The 26,872-nt window shown below is 38.7% G+C and overlaps 1 protein-coding gene across 4 annotated transcripts in view; it reads right to left on the reverse strand.

The window, feature by feature from the left end:
* Window positions 1–26,872, reverse strand: part of usp25 (ubiquitin specific peptidase 25) — a 64,752-nt gene that overhangs the window by 29,275 nt on the left and 8,605 nt on the right. For all 4 annotated transcript variants that reach the window (XM_061963160.1, XM_061963162.1, XM_061963161.1 and 1 more), the window contains 15 exons: window positions 25,927–26,071; window positions 21,045–21,168; window positions 20,715–20,877; window positions 13,854–13,940; window positions 12,906–13,043; window positions 9,568–9,644; window positions 9,389–9,462; window positions 8,742–8,893; window positions 7,773–7,900; window positions 7,488–7,583; window positions 7,187–7,351; window positions 5,137–5,375; window positions 4,959–5,029; window positions 2,825–3,053; window positions 2,143–2,397 (listed from right to left, as the gene is read on the reverse strand). In XM_061963160.1, coding sequence (XP_061819144.1) covers window positions 2,143–2,397; window positions 2,825–3,053; window positions 4,959–5,029; window positions 5,137–5,375; window positions 7,187–7,351; window positions 7,488–7,583; window positions 7,773–7,900; window positions 8,742–8,893; window positions 9,389–9,462; window positions 9,568–9,644; window positions 12,906–13,043; window positions 13,854–13,940; window positions 20,715–20,877; window positions 21,045–21,168; window positions 25,927–26,071 — 2,143 coding nt within the window. The remainder of the gene's footprint in view (window positions 1–2,142; window positions 2,398–2,824; window positions 3,054–4,958; window positions 5,030–5,136; window positions 5,376–7,186; window positions 7,352–7,487; window positions 7,584–7,772; window positions 7,901–8,741; window positions 8,894–9,388; window positions 9,463–9,567; window positions 9,645–12,905; window positions 13,044–13,853; window positions 13,941–20,714; window positions 20,878–21,044; window positions 21,169–25,926; window positions 26,072–26,872) is intronic.

Consider the following 26,872-nt stretch of genomic DNA (forward strand, 5'->3'; position numbering starts at 1 on the left):
AGCATCATCTGTTGCGCTCATGACAGACGGGTGGACGTCCAGCGGAACTATAAGCGCTCACTTCATCACAGCAGACTGGGAGATGAGAAGACACGCCCCCTCTACGAGAGTCACCTTGCGCAGGTACTGACACAAGCAGTGGAGGAATGGAAGATAAAGATATCCCAGTCACACGTGATAATGCCAAAAATCAAATAATTACAGAGAATGAGGCAGGACTGGGACCACAGATAGGTGCTTTGCACATGTAGTGAATTTGGCATCACAGAAGGGAATCTCAGTCAATAGGATGGAGCGCCTCTTTGGGAGGATCAGGAAGGTTTCTTACTTCCACCCAAGCACAACAGCTGCTCATGTGCTTAAGACAAAGCAAGAAATGCTAAAGCTGCCTGCTCATACATGATGTCCCAACGAGGTGGAACTCCACTTATGATATGTTGGAGCAGCAGGCAGCTATATACTCTGCATTGACCCACAACACCCTGAAGACAAATGTCACCCTGTCTGATGATGATGTGAGAGTGGCAGATGAGGTCCTCTAGGTGCTTAAACCCCTCAAAAGTGTTACATCTCTACTGAGCACTGAAACTTCACCATCTGTGTCAATGATCCTGCCACTGAAAACAAGGATTCTACAATCCATGGCTCCAAGTGTGGAAGACAGCAGCATCACTCCAGATGTCAGGCTTTATTTCATTACCTATGTTTCAAGGAAGATGATGTTTCTTCTTATGTTGCACTTAAACTTGTTTTTTATTAATGGTCATTGGTCCAAGTTTAAAGAAAGGAGGAATGCCTTTTTATGTTGCACTGTTTTTCATTAATTATGTTAAAAGGAAAATAAAAATGCATGTCAAGTTGATCAACAGATTGTATTATTCTCCAGTGCAATAACAGCAAAAAGGGCATTAATGGGAGCTTTAAAAAAAAAAAAGAAGTAACTAAATAGTAACTTTTCACAGTAACGCATTACTTTTTGGTGTAAGTAACTGAGTTAGTAACTGAGTTACTTTTGAAATAAAGTAACTAGTAACTGTAACTAGTTACTGGTTTTCAGTAACTAACCCAACACTGATTATTATATATAATTAGTTCATAAAAACAATGTCAGTAGTACACACAAACTTGTATCTGTTACTCTGAATTTGTAAACACTAACCAAAACAACAAAACATATTTTCATAAATTAAATATTTTCAATCTAATCACTCTAGTATCGACCACATAATGATATTAAGATTGGTATCGACACCACCAATTTAGCGAATGTAACAATTTTTTTTTGTGAGAGTGATTGGAGCACATACTTGTTTGTCACAAAAAACATTCATGAAGTTTGGTTACATGTCCCTTGGCATGTAACCCTTGGGTTTAAGTCAGGACTTTGGGAAACGCCATTCTAAAACATTAACTAGCCTCGTGCGTCGGTTGAGGTGGGCGGGGTTGGGGGGGGGGGGTTGGTGGTAGCGGGAGTGTATAATGTAGCCCGGAAGAGTTAGGGATGCATGGGATTCTGGGTATTTGTTCTGTTGTGTTTATGTTGTGTTACGGTGCGGATGTTCTCCCGAAATGTGTTTGTCATTCTTGTTTGGTATGGGTTCACAGTGTGGCGCATATTAGTAAGAGTGTTAAAGTAGTTTGTATCACAACCCTCAGTGTAACCTGTATGGCTGTTGACCAAGTATGCCTTGCAGTCACGTGTGTAAGCAGAGGCCGCATACTACATGTGACCAAGCCGGCACGCAGATAGCATGGTGCAAAAGTGGACGCGACGACATGTTGTAGAGGACGTTAAAGGCAGTGCCATCATGGCACGCCCTCAATATTGCTGTCCGGGTGAAAATCGGAGAATGTTTGCCCCGGGAGTTTTCCGGGAGAGGCACTGAAATCCGGAAACCTCCCGGAAAAATCGGGGGAGTCAGCAAGTATGCAGCTGAGCCGCATCAGAGTGATCAAAGAGCCGCATGTGGCTCCGGAGCCGCGGGTTGCCGACCCCTGCACTAAGCCCTTATTCTTAAAATACATTCACATAATTTATGAAAGAAAATCAGCCATTTAAGTTCCTACTGTGTTACTCTCTGTGGAACTTGCAATGTCTCCAAGTTAAATATTGATTAATAGTGCTGAGAGTGTGTCACTGACCTGCATTGTCTGGAGGGCTGCACTCAATACTCATAGGCTGTGGTGAAGAGGAGGAAGTGGAGGTGCTGGATGCTGCTGCTGTTGCGGCCGCGGCAAGGGTAAACTTTTCATGCTGGGCCTTGCGGGCCTGAAAAGCATCCCACTCTTCGATCTCTTTGGCAAGGAGCTCATTGTCCTCCTTCACATATTGCTTCAGGTCTGGCGGAAGTTTGTCCATGCCGCTCAGTATCTGGCCGGTTTCTTTATCAAACTCCTCTGCGTAGACAATAGAGGGCAACAGTGAGTACACACGAAGTTGCAAAATAAACACCTTTCTGTTAAGTGTATGAATATATTGTAGTCTTCCATATGAGTTAATTAGTGGTGGGACTTAATCATACATACTTCTATTTCTCATAACTTTTCTCAGTTCCCTAATTCCCAGAAGCAGGACCACTGATTCATGCATCGAATTACAAGTGTGATTTGGCTAAATTATAAAAACAAATTGTAAGACTTGGCTCAACATTGAAGACTATCCTTAATGCAAAACAAGTTATTTTCATTGTGTCATTCTATATTAAAAGTGGAAAACAGGTGATATATATTAACTTTTAATAGTAAATATGTGATTTTGACTTGAGATATACAGTTGTAGCAAGTGTACTCCGACGAGTTCCGTTTAAAGCAAGTCCGTCCATACCTTCTATGAGAAAGGGCTTCTTGTCGTTGATGTACATGAGACAGTAGGCGCTGGCATTGCGGTACCCTCCAAACGAGTCCCGCACCAGCTCTTCCCAGGATGACTTTGTAACAGAGATGTCGTTGTACTTCATCCAGCAACGCTGATGAGGATCGTAGATGTAAGCCCAGTAGTGGCCTGCGTTAGCCTGGCCTTCGTGGACCAACACTGCATGGAGCCGGTAAGGAACCTTTCGGTAACAAATCATATTTTCAGTGCAGATGAATGTATGAATGCAAATTATGCTAAACATATTTTAGGGTTAGGGTTTGGTTTGCTGTCATTGTTTTTACATTTAATTTGCACTAGAGGATCCCAATCTATTCTATTGTTCTATTTATTCAACTCTTTTTAAAATATATTTATATTATACTGATAACCTACTCAATTTATATTCCATTCTAGTTAGAGGAACTGCACTTTTTATTTTTATTTTGCCTATCGTTCACAATTCTTACGAGGGACAAAATCACATGTTTTTTGCTCCAGCGTTTCACCCTCTCCTTGTGCTTGCTAAGCTCCTATAACACTAGTTCATCCTCCATATATTCAGCTTAAAAAAAGATAAGGTTATAAATCCTCATTTGTCCATATCACCATGTCTGCCATGGTTAGAACACACACGCGTTTGTTGCCAGAAGTAAAAAGTGCGTTGCTATAGGAACGGAATTATATGCTCTGAGGAAATATGTTCCGATAATGCTTAAAATGACAAAAATACAGCAACGATTGTACATAGTACATATTGTTATGAACGTGTCTATATAAAACATTGGAGGGTTTTTGAAGTTGTTTTAGAGGGCTTTAAAGGCTACAATGGTGACTCCCATTAGCTACATCTTGCAAGCTTTGTTTTGTCTTTGATATCCTAAAAAAAAAAAAAAAGTGTTTTCTTGATAGGCAAAATTCCAAAAAAGTACAGTTCCCTTTCAAATTATTACGTACATATTACATTGGGTACTAAAGTACGTGCCATCTCAAGTGTGTAATGTGTATGACAATAATGTTTTTTGAATGTAACTGCTTACTTCATGGAACATTCTACCCAATTGGTGCCATTTGTTTGTTGTAACTCTCAAACTTAACTTACATGTATTTGTTTTTTCAAATGTAAATCTGATAATGCACATATGTAACCATTAAAAATGCGCATAGGTTCACCTCAGGAAACATTTGACAAGATACCTAAGCCGAAGATGACTCAATTGAGTAACCAGACTGAAAGTAAGTATAATTAACAATAAGGAGCAACACAAATATTTAGGGGTGTCTGATACAACTTTTTGACCTCCGATAGGATAGCAACATTGGCCAAAACCAATATTGTTCCGACACGATATAAGCAAGAATCATTCATCATTTACATTTTTTGTAGTGTGGAATGTTACAAAAAGCTTGATCAAGTTAAATAATTCAAACGGAGAACAAAGGTAAGTAGGTATGTTATATTGTATACTAGCATATTTATAATTAATTGTCTGGAATGGATTTATGTTGTCTTTAATTTAGTTGAAAGTAAAGGTGTAATTGTATTTTAATGGTCACAATAATTTATTGAGTTAAGTTTAAAAGGGCTTTGAACGATACACACGTTTCTTACTGGGTACTTTCTAATACGCTTTTGCCTTTGAGATTTTGTATGTGTAAGTGATATGCAACTATAATTATTTAATACTTATATCGACAAATGTGCTGTTTTAGACTGCAATATTGTTCAATGAAAGACAGTTATTACATATGTCTAGCTTGTGTGCTTTGCTGTTGAGTAGCTGCTTGGTCCGAGAAGGCTATTGCCTACCATGTTTACCTTTTTTTTTTTTTTTTTTAACCAATATCCAATATCAATATTAGAGAGGGACTGCCCTAAAAATATAATATTTCTGAAATATTTAAGTCATTATATTTAATGGTGAAGTCTATTTTCCAGTGTTCTTGGTAGTTTCAAATTGATCTTTTAAATTGTATTTAGAAAATATGAATTTTAGTTATTGTATCAATAATTTGTACCTCTATTTTTTATTTGGGACCTAAATGGCATTGATTTTGTAAAATGGTCCATTATATGAGTTAGTGATCACACAAAAGTTATTAATACCTGCATCATGGCTTTGTCAGAATACATCAGTTCAATGGTTCTGTGGAGTCTTGTAATACTGCCCTGTAGATCTGGTAAAATAAATATAGTAAAATTAGTTCTCAATTTCAGATTTATCTGTCAAATACTACTCATGACACGATATAACATGCAGAAAATGGAGGCAAGGTAGTCTTACCACGGGTGTCATATTCAACTTCACTCCTCCAACGGTGCAGGCATCCCTCAAGGACCCTCAGTTCCTCTTCGGTGATGTGGCGTGGAGCGGGGTGCATGGGAAGATCGGGGGGTAGTCTGGACTGGGTGAAAGGCTTGTGAATGGGTGCTCTCTGCTGCTGGGCTGCAGTGGCAGTTGAAGAAGGAACGGATACAGAGCCTGAGCTCTCGGAGGGAGTTGAAGAATCCTGCTCGGCCAGGCTGCAAAAAATAAACATGATATAAAACTAGAAATGGCAACTTCAGTAGAAATGCATGTGAATGCTGAAAAGCCGAAGCCAGACTCAAATGCTAACAGTTAGCACGCTAGCCAGAATGCTAAAAAAAATGCTCAACAGTTAGCATGGGTCAAGTACCTAAAATAACTGGTGTATACCTTCAAAAACAGCAAAAAAACACTAACATGCCAACATTATGCATACGACAAGCATCAAAATACATGACTCTGAGGTGTATACATACAAAATAGCTAAAAAGCTAACATGCTAGTGATAGCATGCTAACATTATCATGCTTACATTCTAATGTGAGAATGTGTCAACTATCAAAATATCTGACTGAGGTGTGTACCTGAAAAATTTGCAAAAAAAGATACAATGCTACCGTAAGTAGCATTGTATTTTAATTCCAACAGCATGCATTTAACGTTTCTAGACAAAAGAAATGTGTTAGTGTTCATTTTATTTTTACATGTTCTACGCCTGTTTAACAACTCAATAAATATTTTGAATTAGCTTCTAATTTTACACTGATGTTAGAAAACGAGGCTCAAAGTTAAAATGTATAGTGGTTGACACGGATTAATGCTAAATCAATTTAGTGAGTCTCTATCAGATGTCAAGCTTTTACATACATTGTAGTATGCATGTTGTTAATTTAATTTCTGTACTTTTTATAATAATAATTTTATGAATTTATGGCAAGCACAGTTGTGTGATATTGAGCTAATGCACATGTAAATTTACCATATTTTATATATTTTTGTTTGTTTTTCCGAACAAGATGCGGTACCCTGAAAAGAGTTAACACCCCAGCTATCGACGGTGCTTTCTGACAGCATACTGAATGATGATAAAGCACATTAAACTCAGTTCCATTGTTGGAGAAGATTTTTGTAAAATGACTAACACATTCCATCCAGGATACACACTTCCCACCAGAAGTGACTTCACAAATGAGATAGAGAAACAAATATGAAACCACTATTGAGAAAGTGAAAGCGGAACTTAAAAATGCATCAACAGTTACACCAACTCCGGATGTCTTGATTGCAACTTTATCTTGCCACAGAAGCATATTTGGGAGTCACATACCACATTGTCAATCAAATTGGAACCTCGCTTCATACGCACTTACCACAATGCCACTTGATGAGCGACATACAGCAAAAAATATTGCTGGTTGGTGAATGTACTGGTAGTGGCTGCCCTCAGGATCTTAGATGGGAGGCATGGAATAGCGTCCCGTCATTACCCTTCAACTATTTGTAAACAGCGCCCTAAAAAAGGATCTTCAGATAAGCAAAGCACTTGCAGCTGCTAGGAGCTTTGTGGAACATTTTAAAAAGAGTGAGTTGGCTAGTACGAAATACTGAGACTACAATAATCTGAATGAATTAAAAAGATCTCTAGCCATGTTTTACATGTGTTTTATAAATGTTGCCAACAATAAATACATAAGAAATATAACACTTGTGGGAAATTCATTCTTGAAATTTGTTGCAGACGTAGTTTAAATTTTTTTTTTTAAATATAAATTAATCGGAAAAAAAATTGATAATGAGTATTCGATTCGAGAAATAATCGTTTGATGCAGCCCTACACGTACCACTTTGAGAATTACTGCTTATAGCATTCACACAATTAAGAACATACAGTTCTTTTTTGGAGTTTGGGCTCAAATGTTTCAATTATTTGTTAATGTGTTAAATTGTAAGATAATTGATTTAGGAGGTAGATTACATAATAGCCTAAAATATGTTCTGCATTTTTGGGGTTTGTTGTGAAACTTGCCTTGGAGGTGGCTGCTGTTGTGCCGTTACACCACCAAGGGGGGTTGAAGAGTCGATGTCCTCCACAGGCGAGGTACACACAGGCTTACTTGAAGCAAACTCCATGGCATATTGAAGGACATCCGCCAAAGGAAACCTCTTGGGGCCTGAGCCATAGCTCAGATACCTTCAATTTAACCAGGACATCAAAATAGAAAAAATACAAAAGGAAACAACAGTTTGAGACTTTACTCTCCTCAGCAGTTTTAGAGGCTTTTTCAGTTGTCTTGATTAAGAGAAAACCATGGGGAGGTAATTTGTACCTTTCCAATCTCTGCTGGAGCAGTGTCAGATGTTCTTTTAATCTTCTGATCTCCTCTCTCTTGATTCTAGTGATTTCTCTGTTTCTGTCCATGTATCTAACAAAAATATCAGATAAAACATTTCAGTCTTGTGGCTGAAACTCACATTCATTGGCAACACGGTGGTTTGACTAAATTCAGAGAGATCTGCAACAACTGTGTCATGATAGTGGAAAAAAACACAGTATGACAGAAAAAAATATATCTTATTGACAGTACCCTGACTAGCATAAATAACTGTATCACCTGTCCATGTACAGCATAGAGGGGAACTCTAGCTTGTTGTGGATCTTCTCAGGCCGGCCAAGTGCTTGATTAAACTCAAATCTTGACAGCTCGAAGGTCAACACGGGAGGGAGTTCTGTGAACCAGTGCTGGAAGGAAAGATGTTTTGGGAGTAGATTGAGACTGCTTGTTCTGTGCGGTGCAGTTTCAATTTCACAAGTCCACGTCAAACCCAAAATAACTACACAGGGCAACCTAGAATTTAGTGATGGACTGTAATTACCTGCTCTCAAAGCAGACCAACTAGCTCTGCATAGGATGTGACGTGCACCAAAAGGTACACTCAAAGTTCGATATAAAGCGGTGATTGGAGTCCATTGGAGTCCAGTGATTTTTTTTTTTTAATAAAAAAATACAATCATGTGTGCTTACGGACTGTATCCCTGCAGACTGTATTGATATACATTGATATATAGTGTACATATTGTGTTTTTATGTTGATTTAATTAAAAAAAATATATATATATTTTATTTTTTTCTTGTGCGGCCCGGTGGTTGGGGACCACTGGTCTAAGGCACGACCACGTTTATAGAACATTGCGTTAAATCAAAATGTGCGTGACTCAGTACCCAGCAACTGACGGAGAAAGTGCCAAATGTGGTACTTATCCCTACTTGTGACATTAAAAAAGACAAAAAGAAGCAGCGGAAGAAAGGTCATCTGTAATTCTACACAAATGTGTTGTGCTTTTTACGCTCTTTAGTCACTTTTTGTCTTAAACAACATAATTTCTCTATCATCCAGCATCCATTACAATTAAATGCAAATGTGTCATGTTTAATTTTGCAAATTACTACCACCGATTGCAGTTGCAATTGATTAATGAGTCATGCAGTTTGACTTTAATGGACATGTAATAGATCTGCATCAGCACACAAGTTGAAATGTGAACAATTTACCGTGGTCTTTACTGGCTTGATGACACTGACCTCTTGTCCGGACTTGGCAGAGTTTTCAGCAGAGTGCAGTGATTCAATCTCCCCCTCAATCATTGCTGCCTCAAGACACTCATGGAGATCCTTGAAGCCATTCACCTGTAGCGGATACTGACCAAACAGCTCTGTGTTCTCAAACTTTTTACCTGAGGGATGGCGCGCACAGACACATCAGAGAGCAGTCATTTATGGATTGTTGTAGATGTAAATAAAACAGCATGAAAAAGTGTGTGTGCTATCAGGAAATGCATTAAAGCCAGAGCGTGTTCAAGTATTGCCTGAATATATGTCACACTCATCATTGTTACTTACATGGCTGTTTACACTACAACTGATACACAAAACAAGCAGAAGTAGGGTTGCTAGCTGACATGCAGTTCTGCCAGTTCACATTATTAACAGCAGAGTCAGGGGCCTAGTTTTTGGTGGCTCTGCTCCAGCATCGTAAATACAATGTCAATAGGCAGTCAAGGTATTCAGCAATCAATATACAGTATTTGCACTCTTCCTCTATGGCGGCTACCTCATTTTGACAAGGTGATCTTTCATTGGTTAGGGCAGAGACGTACTTTTTATAGCGCATGCAATCAAACCATGGCTACTTCACACTTCAGCACGGATTTCAAATCATCTTGTCTCACCTTCCAGGACGCCAACAGCAAGGAAGCGTCCGTAGAAAAGCTCTACCATGGGGTTTTTTGGCTTGTCTTCTTCCCTGTAAACAAAAAATAAAAATGTTTTCATTCTTAGACACCTTCCTCAATCATATACAATGGATAAATAATTTATTCTCCTTGTTAAGTGAAGAGGAGAGAGTTACCTGTCTTCTTCAGCCTTAATTTTGAAGGCATCTTCCAGCCAGTCCAGCAGCTTGTGTGTGAACTCGCTTACGTCCTGCTGCAATTTACAGAACAAGACATACACAGTGGGAATTTAGAAAAAAAATCAGTCCCGCTGTAAAAGCCACATAGGGCACTTAGCGCAACAGCTATATGCATCACACGCGAAAATAAATTTGCAATCAAGGCAGCAAATTAATCTAAACTCATCAAATACACACTTCAACAACACCAAAACACTTGCTGACAAATTGTGAGCAAATCTCTCTTGAGATTCAGTTTTAAATTAATGCATACTTTTATCTATTTATTTTAAATTAATTTAATCCTACATTTTTAATTACCGGTATTTATTTTGTGATCTTTTTAAACCATGTAACGATTGCATTAACTCCCATTTTTCGTTTTTATTTTTTGCAAAGAAAATATTTGTGTTGCTGTGATTTGAGTGTATTTAGCAACAGTAGACTATGTTAAGAACTGCACTTTAAATATTATTTATTCAAAAATAATTCAGTATTTTTTCATCCCCTCTTTTAAATACCATACAGTTTTGGCGTTAAAGCACTTTTTGTGTCTTTTTACGTATTGAAATCAGAAAGGACGCGCATTTCCGGAAGCCCACGCATCCCCCGGACGTGGATTTTTTTTTATACCGCCGGATTTGCTTGTTTTTTTTTCTTTGATCGATTATCGCTTTCCGCCGGTGTTTTGTTTTGTTTAAATTTGCCTCAGTTTGCACTCAAACAACTTTACCGCGAGGGGCTGTCAAAAGAAAGACTTGATGGTAAACATCAAGGTGAGTATAAAGTCAACCTTTTTAACTTCATCCTGTGCCATGTCTCCAATAAATGAGTTGTTTTAGTCTTTGTGAGTCCACGGAAACTTCACTTTTATCTGCCGCTGGATCGACATTGTTCGAGGATGGAGACAGGCTAGCTGTTAGCTTCAAACTAACCAGCACCCGACCAGACTCCTCCACCCCCAAAAAATACTTTGCAGGTCAACAAACGGGGAAAATATGTGCCTTTTGAAGTGTTAATGTGTGAGGAATGTTCAAAAGGAGTCTCTTGGAGAAGTAGCTGACAAGTTAGCGAGTGTCGCTTGTATCGCTGACAGTGACTTTATCACCGTCATTGTTTACTGAAGCAGAGATGCTAACTGTGCGTTATGGTAAACGCGCAAGCGTCGTCAGGCTCTGCTTTTTATCGATAGACTTATCAGATGTATTTTTTTATTATCTATAGCAGGGGTGTCAAAAGTGTGGCCCGGAGGCCATTTGCGGCCCGAAGCTAATGTTTTAAAGGCCCACGGTACATTCTAAAAATACTACCGGTATTAAAATAAACAAAAACATAACAAAAGTGGAATAAAAAAGCTTACAGGTGAAATGTAATTTAGAAAAAGTTGCAATGTTGACTAATAAAACAAAGCTGTTTTTTTTTTCTACGGCCCCTCCGACCACCACCAAACATTCATTCACCAGTGTGAGTGGCACTGGGGGCAAGGGTGAAGGTCTTTTGTATTATTTTTTTAATTAATTAAGTAATGTTTATAACAACCTTTTTCCAAAACACAATATAGAATGTGAGATATAACAGGATAATGCATACATTTTATCATTTGTTTTCAAAACCGTTACAAAAAAGTTGGACCCTAAAAATGTACTGCGGGACCCCATTTTTATGACTTGATGGTGTCCCTGGGACCCTACTTTGAAAATTCTTAACGCCTACACTGCCTTTACTTTTTTTTAATGATCTAAAATTGTTCTTTGAGCATGCAATAGGAAACAAGTTGCCACCTCATCGCAGGCCAACACAGATAGATACTATCTTCCTGAATTGTTCGATGGTGGTTCAGGGTGTTGGGTGGGACGCAACTGTATGAGTTATGCTGCACTATTATCGACCCCTGTGGTGGAAAATGATAACAGTCATAACTTCCTTCCACATGCTCCTAGCTTCCTGAATTTTTTGGATGATGGGTCGGGGGTGTTGAGTTGAACGCAACTGTATGACTACTTTATCGACACCTTGTTTTGGAAGATTATAACAATCATAACTTCCTTTCACATGCTCCGTTTTACCAGAAATGTTTGATAGTGGGTCGGAGTATTTAGTGGGATGCAACCACGTCGCTGCAGTGGCGTCAATATCGCCTCCAAATGGTGGAAAATTATAACAGCCATAACTTCCTTCCAAATGCTCCTATCTTCCTGAATTTTTCGATGGCAGGTTGTGACGTCAGGTGGGCCGCAACTGCATGACTACTGCAGCGCCCTTATCACCCTTTTGTGATGTAATACTATAAGAATTATAACTTCCTTCCACATGCTCCAATCTTCCTGAAATGTTTGATGGTGGGTAGGGGTGTTGGGTTGGACGCAACTGCATGACTACTGCTGTGTCTTTATCCCCCTTTGTGATGGAACTTATAACTACTTTATACATGCATCGATCTTCCTGAAATGTTTGATGGTGGGTCGGAGTATTCAGTGGGATGCAACCGGATCACTGCTATGGTGCCAGTTTCACTACTTTGTAGTCAAAACTTCCTTACACATGCTCTGATCTTCCTGAAATTTTAAGATGGTGGGTCGGGGTGTTGGGTGGGACGCAAATGCATGACTTACGCTGCACTATTATCGCCCCCTGTGGTGGAAATGTATAACAGTCATAACTTCCTTATAGATGCTCCGATCTTTCTGAAAATTTTGGTGGTAAGTCAGGTCATCGGGAAGGACGTGAACACAAGCGTCGTGAAGTCCACAGTGCCACAGTGGCGAGAGCCTGTTCAACGCTGCTCCCAGTTTTAATTCGGATTATAACCTGATTTATATCACGTTTTATTCAGGGGTCTCTGTAAAAGTACACAGACCCTGATGCACAGACTGCGACTGCGCGTCACCTTCTGTCCCAAGTCTTCCCAACTGACCCAAGTGGGCCAGTTACTCCCATGTGTAGAACAGTGCTTCCACACAGTCAGTTTTATAAAACTCTTACGGCCGTCAACATATCGCACACTGAATCACTTTTCCACTCACCATGTCTACAACAAAGCCTCCACAACTCTCCTGCTTCTTTTCCTCCCCACAATGCGTACCAGAACAACACTTACATGCACAAAACAGATTTGTAACACAAAGAACAAAAAACATGATCAAACAACACATGCGCTCCAAACCGATTCAGGTCAACTGAATGGTTCTGATTTTTTTTCATAAATCGTTCCATCCCTCGTGAGACTAGGGCTCCAATTCATGTATTTCTATTATGCAACTTGCAAATGTTATCATGCCGAGAAGGTTATGGTTTACCTGTTGCAACTCACTGGACTTAAAGGCATCTTTGAGGATTTCCACAGCTCGTGACGGGTCCACATACTTTCTCTTAGACCCCACCATGAGGGAGAAGAGGTTCCTCAGCTCCTGCATGAAGGGAAGGTTTCTGTGCTCCTAGAAAGGGCAACACAAACCAATCATTTAGAACTCGAAACAAATCAGTGCTACTGCTTTTTAGAAAAAGATGGGGTTACTACAATAACCAACCTAATCTTTATTCAGCATTGCTAACCCATTTAAAACGCTACCTGACCAAGCTAGGGCGAATAAGAACATTGCAGCAGCATGTAAATGTGCTCTGATCTCAATGTACACGTCATTGCACTCCCGTGTGCCTCTGACCATGCAGCGTGACAGACATCATACAGTCTGTAGTCTACAAGCCACTCAGATCGCACTATTACAATGTGGTTTGTAAGCAAGGGCGAGCAGATCGTGTCAGATCTAAAATACATAAAAAATAGGTAAATCGTACCAAATCTTACTGTGGCCGTCCAAATGTATCCATGTCGGCTTGCAACAAATATATCAATGTATGGGAAACACTAGTAACAGCTCAGGCAGGTCGATCTGGGTACGCTAAACAAAAAGTGCAATATTTACTTGGTATCATGAAGTAAAGAGAACGTTTTAATTTAAGAGTGTAGATGTTGAATACAAGATAACAGCATTGATCGCTAAGGGACAACAACCGGGTAACCTTAGCCTGTTTGTTTTGTTTTTGTCATATTGAGCCATGTATCCTCAAAAGTTAGTCTACAACGTTGACAGTGTAGACAAATCTGCATTAAAAAGTCAACAGCTGTGGTTTGTGTCATCCATATGGTTTGAATGCTTGGAACCACAGGTGAGCAGGCAAAAAAAAACTGTGCGTGCTTTAGACGTGCTCAGCCTTAGTAGGTATTGCTGCTTCGGGCCTCTTACCTTCTGGTTGCGAGGCAGATCATGTATTTTGGTTGGTGGAGAGTAGTTGAGCACCAGCCTCTGGAACTCCAGTAGGTTAAACAGAGACTGGGGGATTGAAGTGACATTAGAGACATTAGTAATGCCCACTTAAAATCCAGGTGCATTCATTCAGCAAATAAATAAATAAATAAAATACAACTCAGGATGGGTACATTTGAATACTTACAATACTAATTTCCAGTACCTGAGAATTGATACCAATACGATACCAATTTTTAGAACTTCTGCGTCTTCATGTGGTAATACATGCTAATTTGTTAATAAAATCGTATTTTTGTATTGTTTATATTTATATACTATACATGTGTAATATAAATATATCATATTATAATATCCAGTGGCAGGCCGTGCGTTTCCCACCCAGGCCTTCAGTGATATCCGACTTCAATGATTACCTCTCAAAATACCATAATTGATGTCACCACGTAACCATTGCTGGAGAAACACTATACAGAAACACATTTACACACTATTGCGCATTGTACAAAATCGGTTATTTTCTGGCGCATTTAAAAATCAATAAACCCGCATCAGCAATTAAAACTTATGTAGTACTGTTAAAATAAAAATTGCAAAAAACATTTGAAACGTGAAAAAATAAAGAAATAAAATATCTGAACTCAAATTTCATCGACAGCTGAGCTAGCTTCCGGGGTTGGCCGAGATGTTCTCACAAGATGTAGTTTCACTTTAAATATCCTTCTTGAAAATGGCCTTGCAAATATGTGTTGTCTTGTCTTGCAAGATGCAGACGAGGTGTGTTGGCTGAGTTCTTAAAGTTTACGCCACACCGGCATGTCTACATTGAACAACCTAAACGGGGCTACTGCGCATGCTCTCCACTCCTGTGGCATGCTGGGTGATGGAGTTCTTATGTTACCTAGCTCATACATCACTATATCTGCCTTAAGCCATCTAAAAGGTCTTACTGACAACAACGCGTGATCTTATTGGCTATTGCAACTGTCTATCACTGTATGTCCCCGTTCACTTACAGCTCACGGACGCCCGCATTGCGAAATCTGAAGGCTCTAGGCATATTTGGTACAGCATGGCAACATAAACTAGCTGAATTCTGATTGGAAAAAAACTCTATAACCTAAAAACAACAGCGCTGGAAGGAGCATAATATGACATGAAGAGAATTTGAATACTTTTAGATATTTAGGGAAAGTAAATAAACAATTACTTTTATCTTTAATTATGATCATGATTTTTGGTTATGTTAGGCCAGCAGAGAAGGCCTTGCTGGCCCTGACGGCACACCACTGATAATATCTTATATTATAATATATTTTATTTGCAAGTATTCATTAATTTCAGTTTGTCCTGGGTGAGTTGCCATAATAAGAAAGCAGTCTTTGCCATTAAGGTGAATATTTCAGTCTTGTCTTTAGTTGAGTCCTACAAAGTATTTAAACTGTGAGAATTGTACTTACTACACACCAGCTGTTTGTAATGTGCATCTTAGTTTACCACCAAATTTGAAAGTGTAGCAGATTTTGAAAGGTGGAGCTTTACCGCTGAGCGCTTTCAATCAAGCTATTTCTGGTATCAATCCATTTCAGGCAAGCTTGCTTGGTGGTTTGCATGGAAAAATACAACATTACGTACAGACAGTTCGCTACGAATACGCCTGTTTGCCCGCCAAATGTTTGAGCCAGTGTCGAGTCTGCAACCGGACGTGACGTCACATGCTACAAAAATATCAAAATATGGTACTGTTTGATTTCAGGTGAATTGATGCTCGATAGTTTCGACGAAATTTGGACAGTACATATAAAAGTACCAAATTGGATACCCATCTTAAGTTACAACAAGGTACAATTTCAAGTAAGATTAATCTATTACAGTGGACCCTCGATTTAAGAACCTCTCATTGTACAAACTTTTCGACTTAGGAACCACACATCGAGTTACAAATGAACTTTGGTGTAGGAACCTCGTCCCAGAGTACGACTGTTTCATCCACTCTTTGTGTCCCTCGCAACATAGCCATTTTGTGCCCAGCAGCACATCCAAGGTATGCGGGCTGATCGCTCTCTGGTGTTTATTCAGTGAACACAATAATAATGATGAATAATGGAGTAGATTTATCAGTGCTGTTGTTAACTACTGTGCTACTTTGTGTGCTTTTCAAGTGTTTTTGGAGCCTTTTTACAAAATGTTTTGAGTTTTGTTAGTTCAATATCAGTTCAAAGAAAGCAATGGACAAGCCCTAGGTGGTTTGAAAGAGTCATGAAGTATCAACAGCGTTGTCTACACTGCCACCCCAACACCTTCCTTATGCTGCACGCTAAGATTAACTCATAAGGTAAAGTGGTTTTAATATTTCTATTTCTCATCATTGTAGTGACTTTGCTGTCCAAGTTAAGGAATTTTGTGATTTTAAACTGTGTGTGCACCACATGACTAGTGACTGTGTGTGTGCGCGCGTGTCGGCAGGGCGGCTGAAGATGAGGACAGTTCAGGTAGTTGTTGTTTAGGCCTTGTTATTGAATAGAAAGTTGATCCATCACCCCCTTGTTAAGTTTTTTTTATATACAGTACTGTTTAGCGCTTAATAATGTATAGGTGTACAAACCTTTACTAAAATATGGACTTTTGTCGAGACTGGAACCCATTATTCATAGGGGGGTTGCGCACATACGGCATTTACAAGTAATTCCTACCAAAATTGCAGATTTTAGTTCATATTTACAGTTCATCCGGAAAGTAATAAAATTGCTTCACTTTTTCCACATTTTGTTATGTTACATCCCAATTCCAAAATGAAAAAAAAATGTTTGTTTAAAATGTCTACACAATATACCCCATAGTTAAAAAAACTTTTTTTTTAAAGATTTTTGTCAATGTATTAAAAATTTAAAAAAATAAGAAATCACATGTACATAAGTATTTACAGCCTTTGCCATGAAGCGCAAAAATGAGTTTAAGTGCATTCTGTTTCAACTGATCATCATTGAATATGTTCTTACATCTTACACCTGTGGTAAATTTCAGTTGATTGAAAGGGGACAACAAAAACATTCATTATTGGCTTCATTTTAAAGTATTACAATACATTAAACATACATTTTTTATTGCACACAAAAACAATTATAGAAGATTTGAATCAAAATAAACAGCACTAAACAAATTTGGGCTTTTCTTATTGCACTTAAGGAAAAATTTTACAATTGTCTTTATTACACACAGCCTGCCATAATGTACGATTAGGTTAGAATAAAATAGAAAGCTTTATTGACATTGTATTAAATACTTCATGATTTATGCTTGCCACTCTTGGTCTGTGTTTTCAGACAAATACAATAATTAGTACATACTAAAAAGAATACTATATGGCTAAAACTACACTGACAAGACATGTAGCAGGTAAATCACACATTGTTAAAGAGAACACAAATTGTAGTACGATAATTTGTTTAAAATTTCAAGAATTTTACTTGCATTAGTTTTCGCTAAGTGGGCGGTTTGGACTGCGCTAATTGGCAATAAGCCAAACAGCTGTGTGCATGTCTACTGTATAAATAGGCCTCCTTGTGCAGATCTGGATGTTTGTTATTTAAATGTTAGTCTAAGTTTGAATCAAAGATGGTAATACTGTATACCACCTTTTAGCGAGGACTGTTTTAAAGGCAGCGCTTCCGTGTTTTAGTTTTGAAGCCTAAATACCTCAATATTGTGCTTCACGCATCCTCTTTACTAACCACTTGCTGTTTTTTGCCATTCTTCCTCATAAATCTGTTTCTGCTTTTATATGTGCGTTCTGTGTGTGCGTGTTGACACACTGAATATACATCTCGACTCAGCAATGTCACCGCCGCATGGCAGCATACAGGTGGAAAAAAAAGTAACGGTATTTTTCAAAGTAATTAATTAGTACCGGTATACCGTATAATACTAGTCTATGTGTAAGGTTTCACACTTGACAGTGCATAGCAGAGCACAAACCAGGCATGAAGTTGAAAGGAATTGTCTATAGACCTCCGAGAAAGGATTGTTTTAATGCACAAATCGTAACATCAACTGTGTCATCAAAATGTATGTTTGTTTCTTGTTTAGACAAATCAGGCACAACATGTACCGGGTAGTAACAAGATATCAACTCTTTATAATTCAAACGACACAATTGTCATCCTCCCGCACAGCTACCTGTTCTTGTATAAGCCTTCTGCGTACCGTATTTTCCGCACTATAAGGCGCACCTAAAAACCACAAATTTTCTCAAAAGCTAACAGTGCGCCTTATAACCCGGTGCGCTTTATTACGATTAATTTTCATAAAGTTTCGATCTCGCAACTTCGGTAAACAGCCGCCATCTTTTTTCCCGGTAGAACAGGAAGCGCTTCTTCTTCTACGCAAGCAACCGCCAAGGAAAGCACCCGCCCCCATAGAACAGGAAGCGCTTCACCCGCCCCCGGAAGAAGAAGAAAAAACGCGCGGATATCACCGTACGTTTCATTTCCTGTTTACATCTGTAAAGACCACAAAATGGCTCCTACTACGCGACAAGGATCCGGTTCATAAAAAGACGCAATCTCTCCATCCGCACACGGATTACTACCGTATTTCACAGCAACTGATATTCCTGTGAACTGCACTGTGGAACGGGAGCACGTACGGTGAATATTCGCACCACAGGGAATGAGGAGTCATCCTTCACTGTGGTTCTAGCTTGCCATGCTAACTTCCACCCATCCAAAAGAGACCTTTCCAGCCGGCGTCATCATAAAAGCTAACTCGAAGGGATGGATGGATGAAGAAAAGATGAGCGAGTGGTTAAGGGAAGTTTACGCGAAGAGGCCGGGTGGCTTTTTTCACACAGCTCCGAAGGCGAACACACCTTCACTAAGACGGGCAGATAGCGCCGGTCGACATACGCCAACATCTGCCAGTGGATCGTAAATGCCTGGGCAGATAGTTTCGGTCACAACTGTGGTCCGAGCTTTCCGGAAGGCAGGATTCACAGAACTGCTGCACAACAACAGCGACACTGAATCCGATGACTTCGACGAGGCGGAGCCGGCCATTTTTGGATCCCACGCTTGCGCAACTTTTCAATTCGGACACCGAAGACGAAGAATTCGAAGGATTTACGAATGAAGAATAACTTCAGAAGGTGAGCGCTATGTTTATTTTGTGTGTTGTGACATTAACGTTCGAGCAACATTATGTTGCTATTTATTGCTCTACACCATTTTGAATTTTACTATGTTTGTGATTGCACATTTGCGTACATTTTGGGACAGAGTTGTTAGAACGCTGGTTTTCAATATATTATTAAAGTTTGACTGAACTATCTGACTGTTTTTTTGACATTCACTTTAGCGCAGCGTTTTTTTGACATTCACTTTAGCGCAGCGTAGGCGCGGCTTATAGTCCGGGGCGGCTTATTGGTGGACAAAATTATGAAATATGTAATTCATAGAAGGTGCGGCTAATAATCCGGTGCGCCTTATAGTGCGGAAAATACGGTAATGTAGTATTTAAACATTTATCTCCAAGTTTGTGTATTTATATATACACATATATAATATTTATTTATCCATGGTAAGACAAGAACAGTTTTTTAATTGCAATGCTGACCGAGCAAAGTAGCAGCATTTACACGTTAAAGATGTTGCAGTATGATGACAGCCTCTCATCGTTTTTCATTTATCAACAAAAGTTAGCGCTATAGATCACTCTCAACATGCTCTTAATGTTTAAATCATTTATGTGTTGGAACATTCATTAATTTTGAAAATGGACAAACACTTTTCAAGTATAAAACATATATGGCGAATGTCTGCAACTTGTGAACGACAGGACAGCGGTGGTTTTTCCTTCTGTAATTATGATTATCACTATTATGAATTGTAGTTTTTAAAAACATATAAATTACAAAAAAGGTCTGAGAATGTGCTTTTACTGCCTTTTAGAGTTTACTTTTAAGTTAGTGTGGTATAAAATAAGCAAAACATCCATCCAGTATTTGTTTTCCAATTTTTGTTGAAAAGATTTGCTATTTGAGGTAAAAGTTGTAAGGAGCCTTTAAAAAATTGATAAAGTCATAAAATCACAAGTTAATTCAATGTTAATAACCAAAAATCAAGGGGAAAAAAAGCTCAAAACATAGCAACCTTTGCCGTAACTTTCTGAAAATGGTGTGGTAAATTCAGGAATTGTAGGCCAACAAATTCTTGAGGGGGGGGGAGTAAAATGATTCATTCAAAAGGGTTGTAAGACAAAAAAAGCATCTGGATGTTTTTTTAAGGTGAAAGTATTTTTTTTCTCTAACTCGTGACAATGTTTATTCAGAAAGTTCTCGAACTATTTTAGGATTTACAGATCATATGAGGAGAGGAGAATGTTGTTTACTACACTTCTTGCTGAAAGAGCAACACGCTTGAGTGTATGCAGGGACTTCAACTAAAAAGGAGTCACATTACAGAGGAGTGAGGCAACATGTGATAGAGTATCCAGTGTTCATCTTGTGTATTTTAGCCATGGTCACGTTGTACAATCACCTAGAAAAACATTCTGCCGCACTAATTATGTGCGTCTTAAATGCTGAGTTTGAAACACAGTTTTAATAGCATATTAGTTCATTTATCAGTACAAATACTCCTTAAACTTAATATTTATATTATTGTATTCTTTAATATATGAGTAAATTATATTAATAATACAATTCATATTTTATTTGAAAATGGTCTAAAACAAGCTGAATATTTTTTATTGTTATATTCTTTATTAATGATCCATTTTTGCTTTGTGTTATACAAATATGAATTTCAATGGACAAAAAGTGTGCATTTGGGTGTGCCCACCCACCTGAATGACAGCACTGAACCAGCAGGTGTTTCCAACATTTTTCAACCCCACAGGGCAGTTATCTATCCTCTTCCTGTCATGCGGGTTGGGTGAGTCGCTCCATACTTCTGTGTGGGTACGCTTTAAACTTGCCTTGTTCTCTGCAATGCTGGCCTCCAACACTCTAGAGATGTGGGAGTGGGAAAAATACAAAGTAACATAAATTAACTTCCTCTTCTGGTCATTAAAAACGTGCTTTGTCCGGTATGTTTGCCTAGGGTGTTCAGGTTCAGTACACATCCCCAGTAAGATATGCATGGCATTATATGATGTTTACACTGTGGGTCCCACCTGCTGATAGTCTGCTCTTCATCGGTGATGCCTGTCTCCCTGAATGCTCGATTGGACTCTGCCAGGCTTAGAGCAATCGCTCTCTGCAGGTCATCTTTATCGTCTCCCGTCAGGTCAATGACATCTAAAACAATACGACAACAAAACAAAAACACTGTTAGAACTAGAAAAGCACTAAGGAGAGTGCAGACCTCCGCCAGGCGTCATTCCTGAATAGTAAAAAACAACAACATCCGGATCAGCCCCAAAATGTAATTCTTTGTTCATTATCCCGGTTTCTGACATTTTCTATAAATGTAGATACAATTCGGACTATAATGTTTTGAGCTACCTATAGCACAAAGAAAGTAAAGGAGTGAACACTCTTGTCTGTCTCCACTATCTTTGTCTCTGTTGGTGGAGGCGGGGTCACTAGCATTAGGGATGTAACAATTAACTGTATTTAAGATAACCACAGTAAAACTGCCGACGGTAATACTGTTTTAAATTAAAATAATGGAAAGACTGTGATTGATAACTGCACTTTGATAAACTCACTGACTAGCTGGCGCCAGATCACTAGCTTAAATGCTAACATGAAAACAAGATACATTTACGTCTTTCTCCATTTAGAAACAGCATACCACAATCTAAACGTCTATAAATAAATTGCTGTCTGAGCAACTAAGCTATTCAATTGTATTAATTGAACCTACAAGCCGTCATCTCTTAAAACAGAGTGATAATTCTATACTCAGAGAAATACGAGAGTAGGTATTTTAATGGTAATAGGATGCCACAAGGCCTGCCAAAAATATTAAATAGCAATAACAGATTTTATTTGGTGCTACAGTACAAACCAATATTCAAAAAAATAAAAGTTTAGCCTTAAAACAAAAAAATACTAGGACTAAAACACCAAAATGCATTCTAACACATTTAATAAATAATAATATATTTGTTTCTTAAATAAACTGTCAATAAAATGAAAGTGTACGTAAATGAAAATTCAGCTTCACCACATTAGTCATAATTGTTGTGTTTAAGAAACTTCTCTATAATTTTAGCTTCAGACTTCTTCTGTTTATTTGATATTGTCATTACTGCCCCAATTGGTTTAAAAGTGTATTACATATTAGTACCGTTGTGGCTCATATGGACCACAGCTGAGAAACAGATACAGTATGTTCTGGTGGCCCAACAATGTGCCCAATGGTTAAGAAACACTGTTCGACAATACCACACAAAGCTGTGAGAAACCGGATGCAGAAAAAACAACTGTCCATAAAGAAGGGGATCATAGATTGCAAACATCAAACATAATTTGGCTGGGAAGCATGTGGAATAACTTTCAAACTTGCTCAGCTCATGACAACAGTTTCACTTGCTTTTAGAGAACTGTTTGCAAAAGTATTGATGATAAACAAGGAATAGTAGTTACTTCAGCATGACAGGATTCACCACAGTGCAGGACTACTAGTCATTTTGTGTGTATACTGTGTGTAATAGTACAAAACCCGTTGTGTAAATCGTAAATAAAAACAGAATACAATGATTTGCAAATTTCTTTCAACCTATATTCAATTGAATACACTGCAAAGACAATATATTTAATGTTCGAACTGGTAAACTTTGTTATTTTTTGCAAATATTAGCTCATTTAGAATTTGATGCCTGTAACTTGATTAACGGGGAACATTATCACCAGACCTATGTAAGCGTCAATATATACCTTGATGTTGCAGAAAAAAGACCATATATTTTTTTAACCAATTTCCGAACTCTAAATGGGTGAATTTTGGCGAATTAAATGCCTTTCTATTATTCGCTCTCGGAGCGATGACGTCACAACGTGACGTCACATCGGGAAGCAATCCGCCATTTTCTCAAACACCGAGTCAAATCAGCTCTGTTATTTTCCGTTTTTTCGACTGTTTCCCGTACCTTGGAGACATCATGCCTCATCGGTGTGTTGTCAGAGGGTGTAACAACACGAACAGGGACGGATTCAAGTTGCACCAGTGGCCCAAAGATGCGAAAGTGGCAAGAAATTGGACGTTTGTTCCGCACACTTTACCAACGAAAGCTATGCTACGACAGAGATGGCAAGAATGGGTGGATACCCTGCGACACTCAAAGCAGCATTTCCAACGATAAAGTCAAAGAAATCTGCCGCCAGACCCCCAGGAAAAGAATGCGGATGAGGGTATGTCTACATACGGTAATATATTATCCATCCATCCATTTTCTACCGCTTATTCCCTTCGGAGTCGCGGGGGGGCGCTGGAGCCTATGTCAGCTACAATCGGGCGGAAGGCGGGGTACACCCTGGACAAGTCGCCACCTCATTCAAAATTGGGCTGTCTGCATTCTCAAAGTGCATGTTGTTGCCAAATGTATTTCATATGCTGTAAACCTAGTTCATAGTTGTTAGTTTTCTTTAATGCCAAACAAACACATACCAATCGTTGGTTAGAAGGCGATCGCCGAATTCGTCCTCGCTTTCTCCCGTGTCGCTGGCTGTCGTGTCGTTTTCGTCGGTTTCGCTTGCATACGGTTCAAACCGATATGGCTCAATAGCTTCAGTTTCTTCTTCAATTTCATTTTCGCTACCTGCCTCCACACTACAACCATCCGTTTCAATACATGCGTAATCTGTTGAATCGCTTAAACTGCTGAAATCCGAGTTTGAATCCGAGCTAATGTCGCTATTCCTTGCGGTTACATCCGCCATGTTTGTTTGTATTTGCATCACTATGTGACGTCACAGGAAAATGGACGGGTGTATATAACGATGGTTAAAATCAGGCACTTTGAAGCTTTTTTTAGGGATATTGCGTGATGGGTAAAATATTGAAAAAAACTTTGAAAAATAAAATAAGCCACTGGGAACTGATTTTTAATGGTTTTAACCCTTCTGAAATTGTGATAATGTTCCCCTTTAAAAAAAAGCTGGCACAAGTGAACTGAGAAAGTTGAGGAATGCTCCTCAAACACTTATTTGGAACATACCACAGGTGAACAGGCTAATTGGGAACAGGTGGGTACCATGATTGGGTATAAAAGCAGCTCAGTCATTCACAAACAAGGATGGGGCGAGGGTCACCACTTTGTGAACAAATGCGTGAGCAAATTGTCGAACAGTTTAAGAACAACATTTCGCAACAAGCTATTGCAAGGAATTTAGGGATTTCACCATCTACGGTCCGTAATATCATCAAGAGGTTCAGATAATCTGGAGAAATCACTGCACGTAAGCGGCAAGGCCAAAAACAAACATTGAATGTCCATGACCTTCGATCCCTCAGGCGGTACTGCATCAAAAAGCGACATCAGTGTGTAAAGGATATCATCACATGGGCTTAGGAACACGTCAGAAAACCACTGTCAGCAACTAAAGTTTGTCGCTACATCTGTAAGTGCAAGTTAAAACTCTACTATGCAAAGCGAAAGCCCTTTATCAACAACATCCAGAAACGCCGCCGGCTTCGCTGGGCCCGAGCTCCTCTAAGATGGACTGACTGATGCAAAGTGGAAAAGTATTCTGTGGTCTGACGAGTCCAAATTTCAAATTGTTTTTGGAAACTGTGGACTTTGAGTCCTCCGGAACAAAGAGGAAAAGAACCATACGGACTGTTATAGATGCAAAGTTCAAAAGCGAGCATCTGGGATGGTATGGGGGTGTATTAATGCCCAAGACATGGGTAACTTACACATCTGTGAAGGCACCATTAATACAGGTACATAGAGGTTTTGGAGCAACGTATGTTGCCATCCAAGCAACGTCTTTCATGGACGCCCCTGCTTATTTCAGCAAGACAATGCCAAGCCACATTCTGCACTTGTTACAACAGCGTGGCTTCGTCGTAAAAGAGTACGGGTACTACACTGGCCTGCCTGTATTCCAGACCTGTCTGTACATACTACAAGAGAGACCCCGGACTGTTGAACAACTTAAGCTGTACATCAAGCAAGAATGGGAAAGAATTCCACCTGAAAAGCTTCAAAAATTGGTCTCCTCAGTTCCCAAACGTTTACTGAGTATTGTTAAAAGGAAAAGCCATGTAACACAGTGGTAAAAATGCCGATATGCCAACGTTTTTGCAATGTGTTGCTGCCATTAAAATTAAGTTTCTTAGCTCGAATGTTAAATATCTTGTCTTTGCAGTCTATTCAATTGAATATAAGTTAAAAAGAATTTGCAAATCATTTTTTCATCGTTTTTATTTAGGATTTACGCAACGTGCCAACTTCACTGGTTTTGGTTTTGTTTAATTTCAATGGTAAAAATCTCATATGGATCTTCTTTAGCAATTGGCGCCACTTAACCCACACAACACTAATTTGATGTTTGCCTGTACAGGTGGTCGTGGAGTTTTGACATCTTTTTACCGTGGGGCGGTATAGCTCGGTTGGTAAAGCGGCCGTGCCAGCAACTTGAGGGTTGCAGGTTCGATCCCCGCTTCCGCCATCCTAGTCACTGCCGTTGTGTCCTTGGGCAAGACACTTTACCCACCTGCTCCCAGTGCCACCCACACTGGTTTAAATGTAACTTAGATATTGGGTTTCACTAGAGAAAAGCGCTATATAAATATAATTCACTTCACTAATTTACTTTACAAAGACTTTTGATTATTGTTCCATTCACTTTCACTGCAATGTTTACAAATGCTATCCTCCTTGATGGCGCCACATCCTGGTCCTGACCCAAATTGTGACATCATTAGAAACACTATTGAATTAAAAAAAAGGCCTCGAAGCTTGTTCTATTCACCAACAAAAGTTTTTTATAAAGGTAAAAGTGATGTTAAATGTTCATGTACACATTTCAATCATTATTTGTATTTATTTCACATTGATTACTCACAAAAAATATTTTTTTCATGTTTCAATTATCGCTTACTTGAGTCTGCTTGACTGCCCACGCTGATGTATTTGTCGCTGGGCACCTGAGAAGTCTGGTAGTAGGTGGTCTCATCTTGCTGTGGCACCTTGGCATTTTTCTCTGTCAAATAGGTCACGGCCTCAGCCAGGTCTCCATTGCTTGCCTGCAAAGTTGAATACGTGTTAAGGCTAATAGCAGCTCAATGGGAATAACCTGCATTGGGGATGGGGATTCAGTTAGGTTTCCTTAATCGGGGTTTCTACAGGTATCAGCAAATCTAATTTAATGCTTGTTAATGCCTTTTCAATGCCACTTTAAACACATTTAATTCCCATGTCCGTCTCTAGATCATTATTATATACTATAGTCGAAACAGCATACAATGGTCTGTACACAGAATTGGAAGTATTTGACAATCAAATTGTTAAATAGTGGAAAAGTTTACATTATCTGTGGCCAAATTAAGCACAAATGTAATGATAACATAATAATAACAATGCAAGTAATTAGGTCTGGGCGATATGGCCTAAAAATAAAATCACACGATTTTTTCACAAAAAAATCAGATTTACGATTTTTTCAGATTTCTTTCCCTACTTTTTAAAGAGCCCAATGAATACAAATGACAGAAAAATTCAAAATAATTGTTGCTTTTATGTGATCAAAAACTAGCTGTTTGAAATGAAACACCGCTTCTTACTCTTAAGTTTAGCAAAATTCCAATTTGTTTAATGTTGTTTTCTTTAGACCAGATATACATTTTATTTTTATGCAATAAACTTCAAATCACAAAATTAAAAGCTTCCTTTGTGAGGCAATACTTCGGTCTTGAATAAAATACTTATGTAAACAAAAATATAGTATTGCATGCAAATAAATAATAATCCTTAAAATTGAGATAAATTAAGTGAAAACTTAGAAGTTCTGTATTGAATAAAATACTTGTGTAAACAAAAATGTAACA

This window comes from Nerophis lumbriciformis, linkage group LG09, assembly GCF_033978685.3.
Source record: "Nerophis lumbriciformis linkage group LG09, RoL_Nlum_v2.1, whole genome shotgun sequence".
Taxonomy (NCBI): Eukaryota; Metazoa; Chordata; class Actinopteri; order Syngnathiformes; family Syngnathidae; genus Nerophis; species Nerophis lumbriciformis.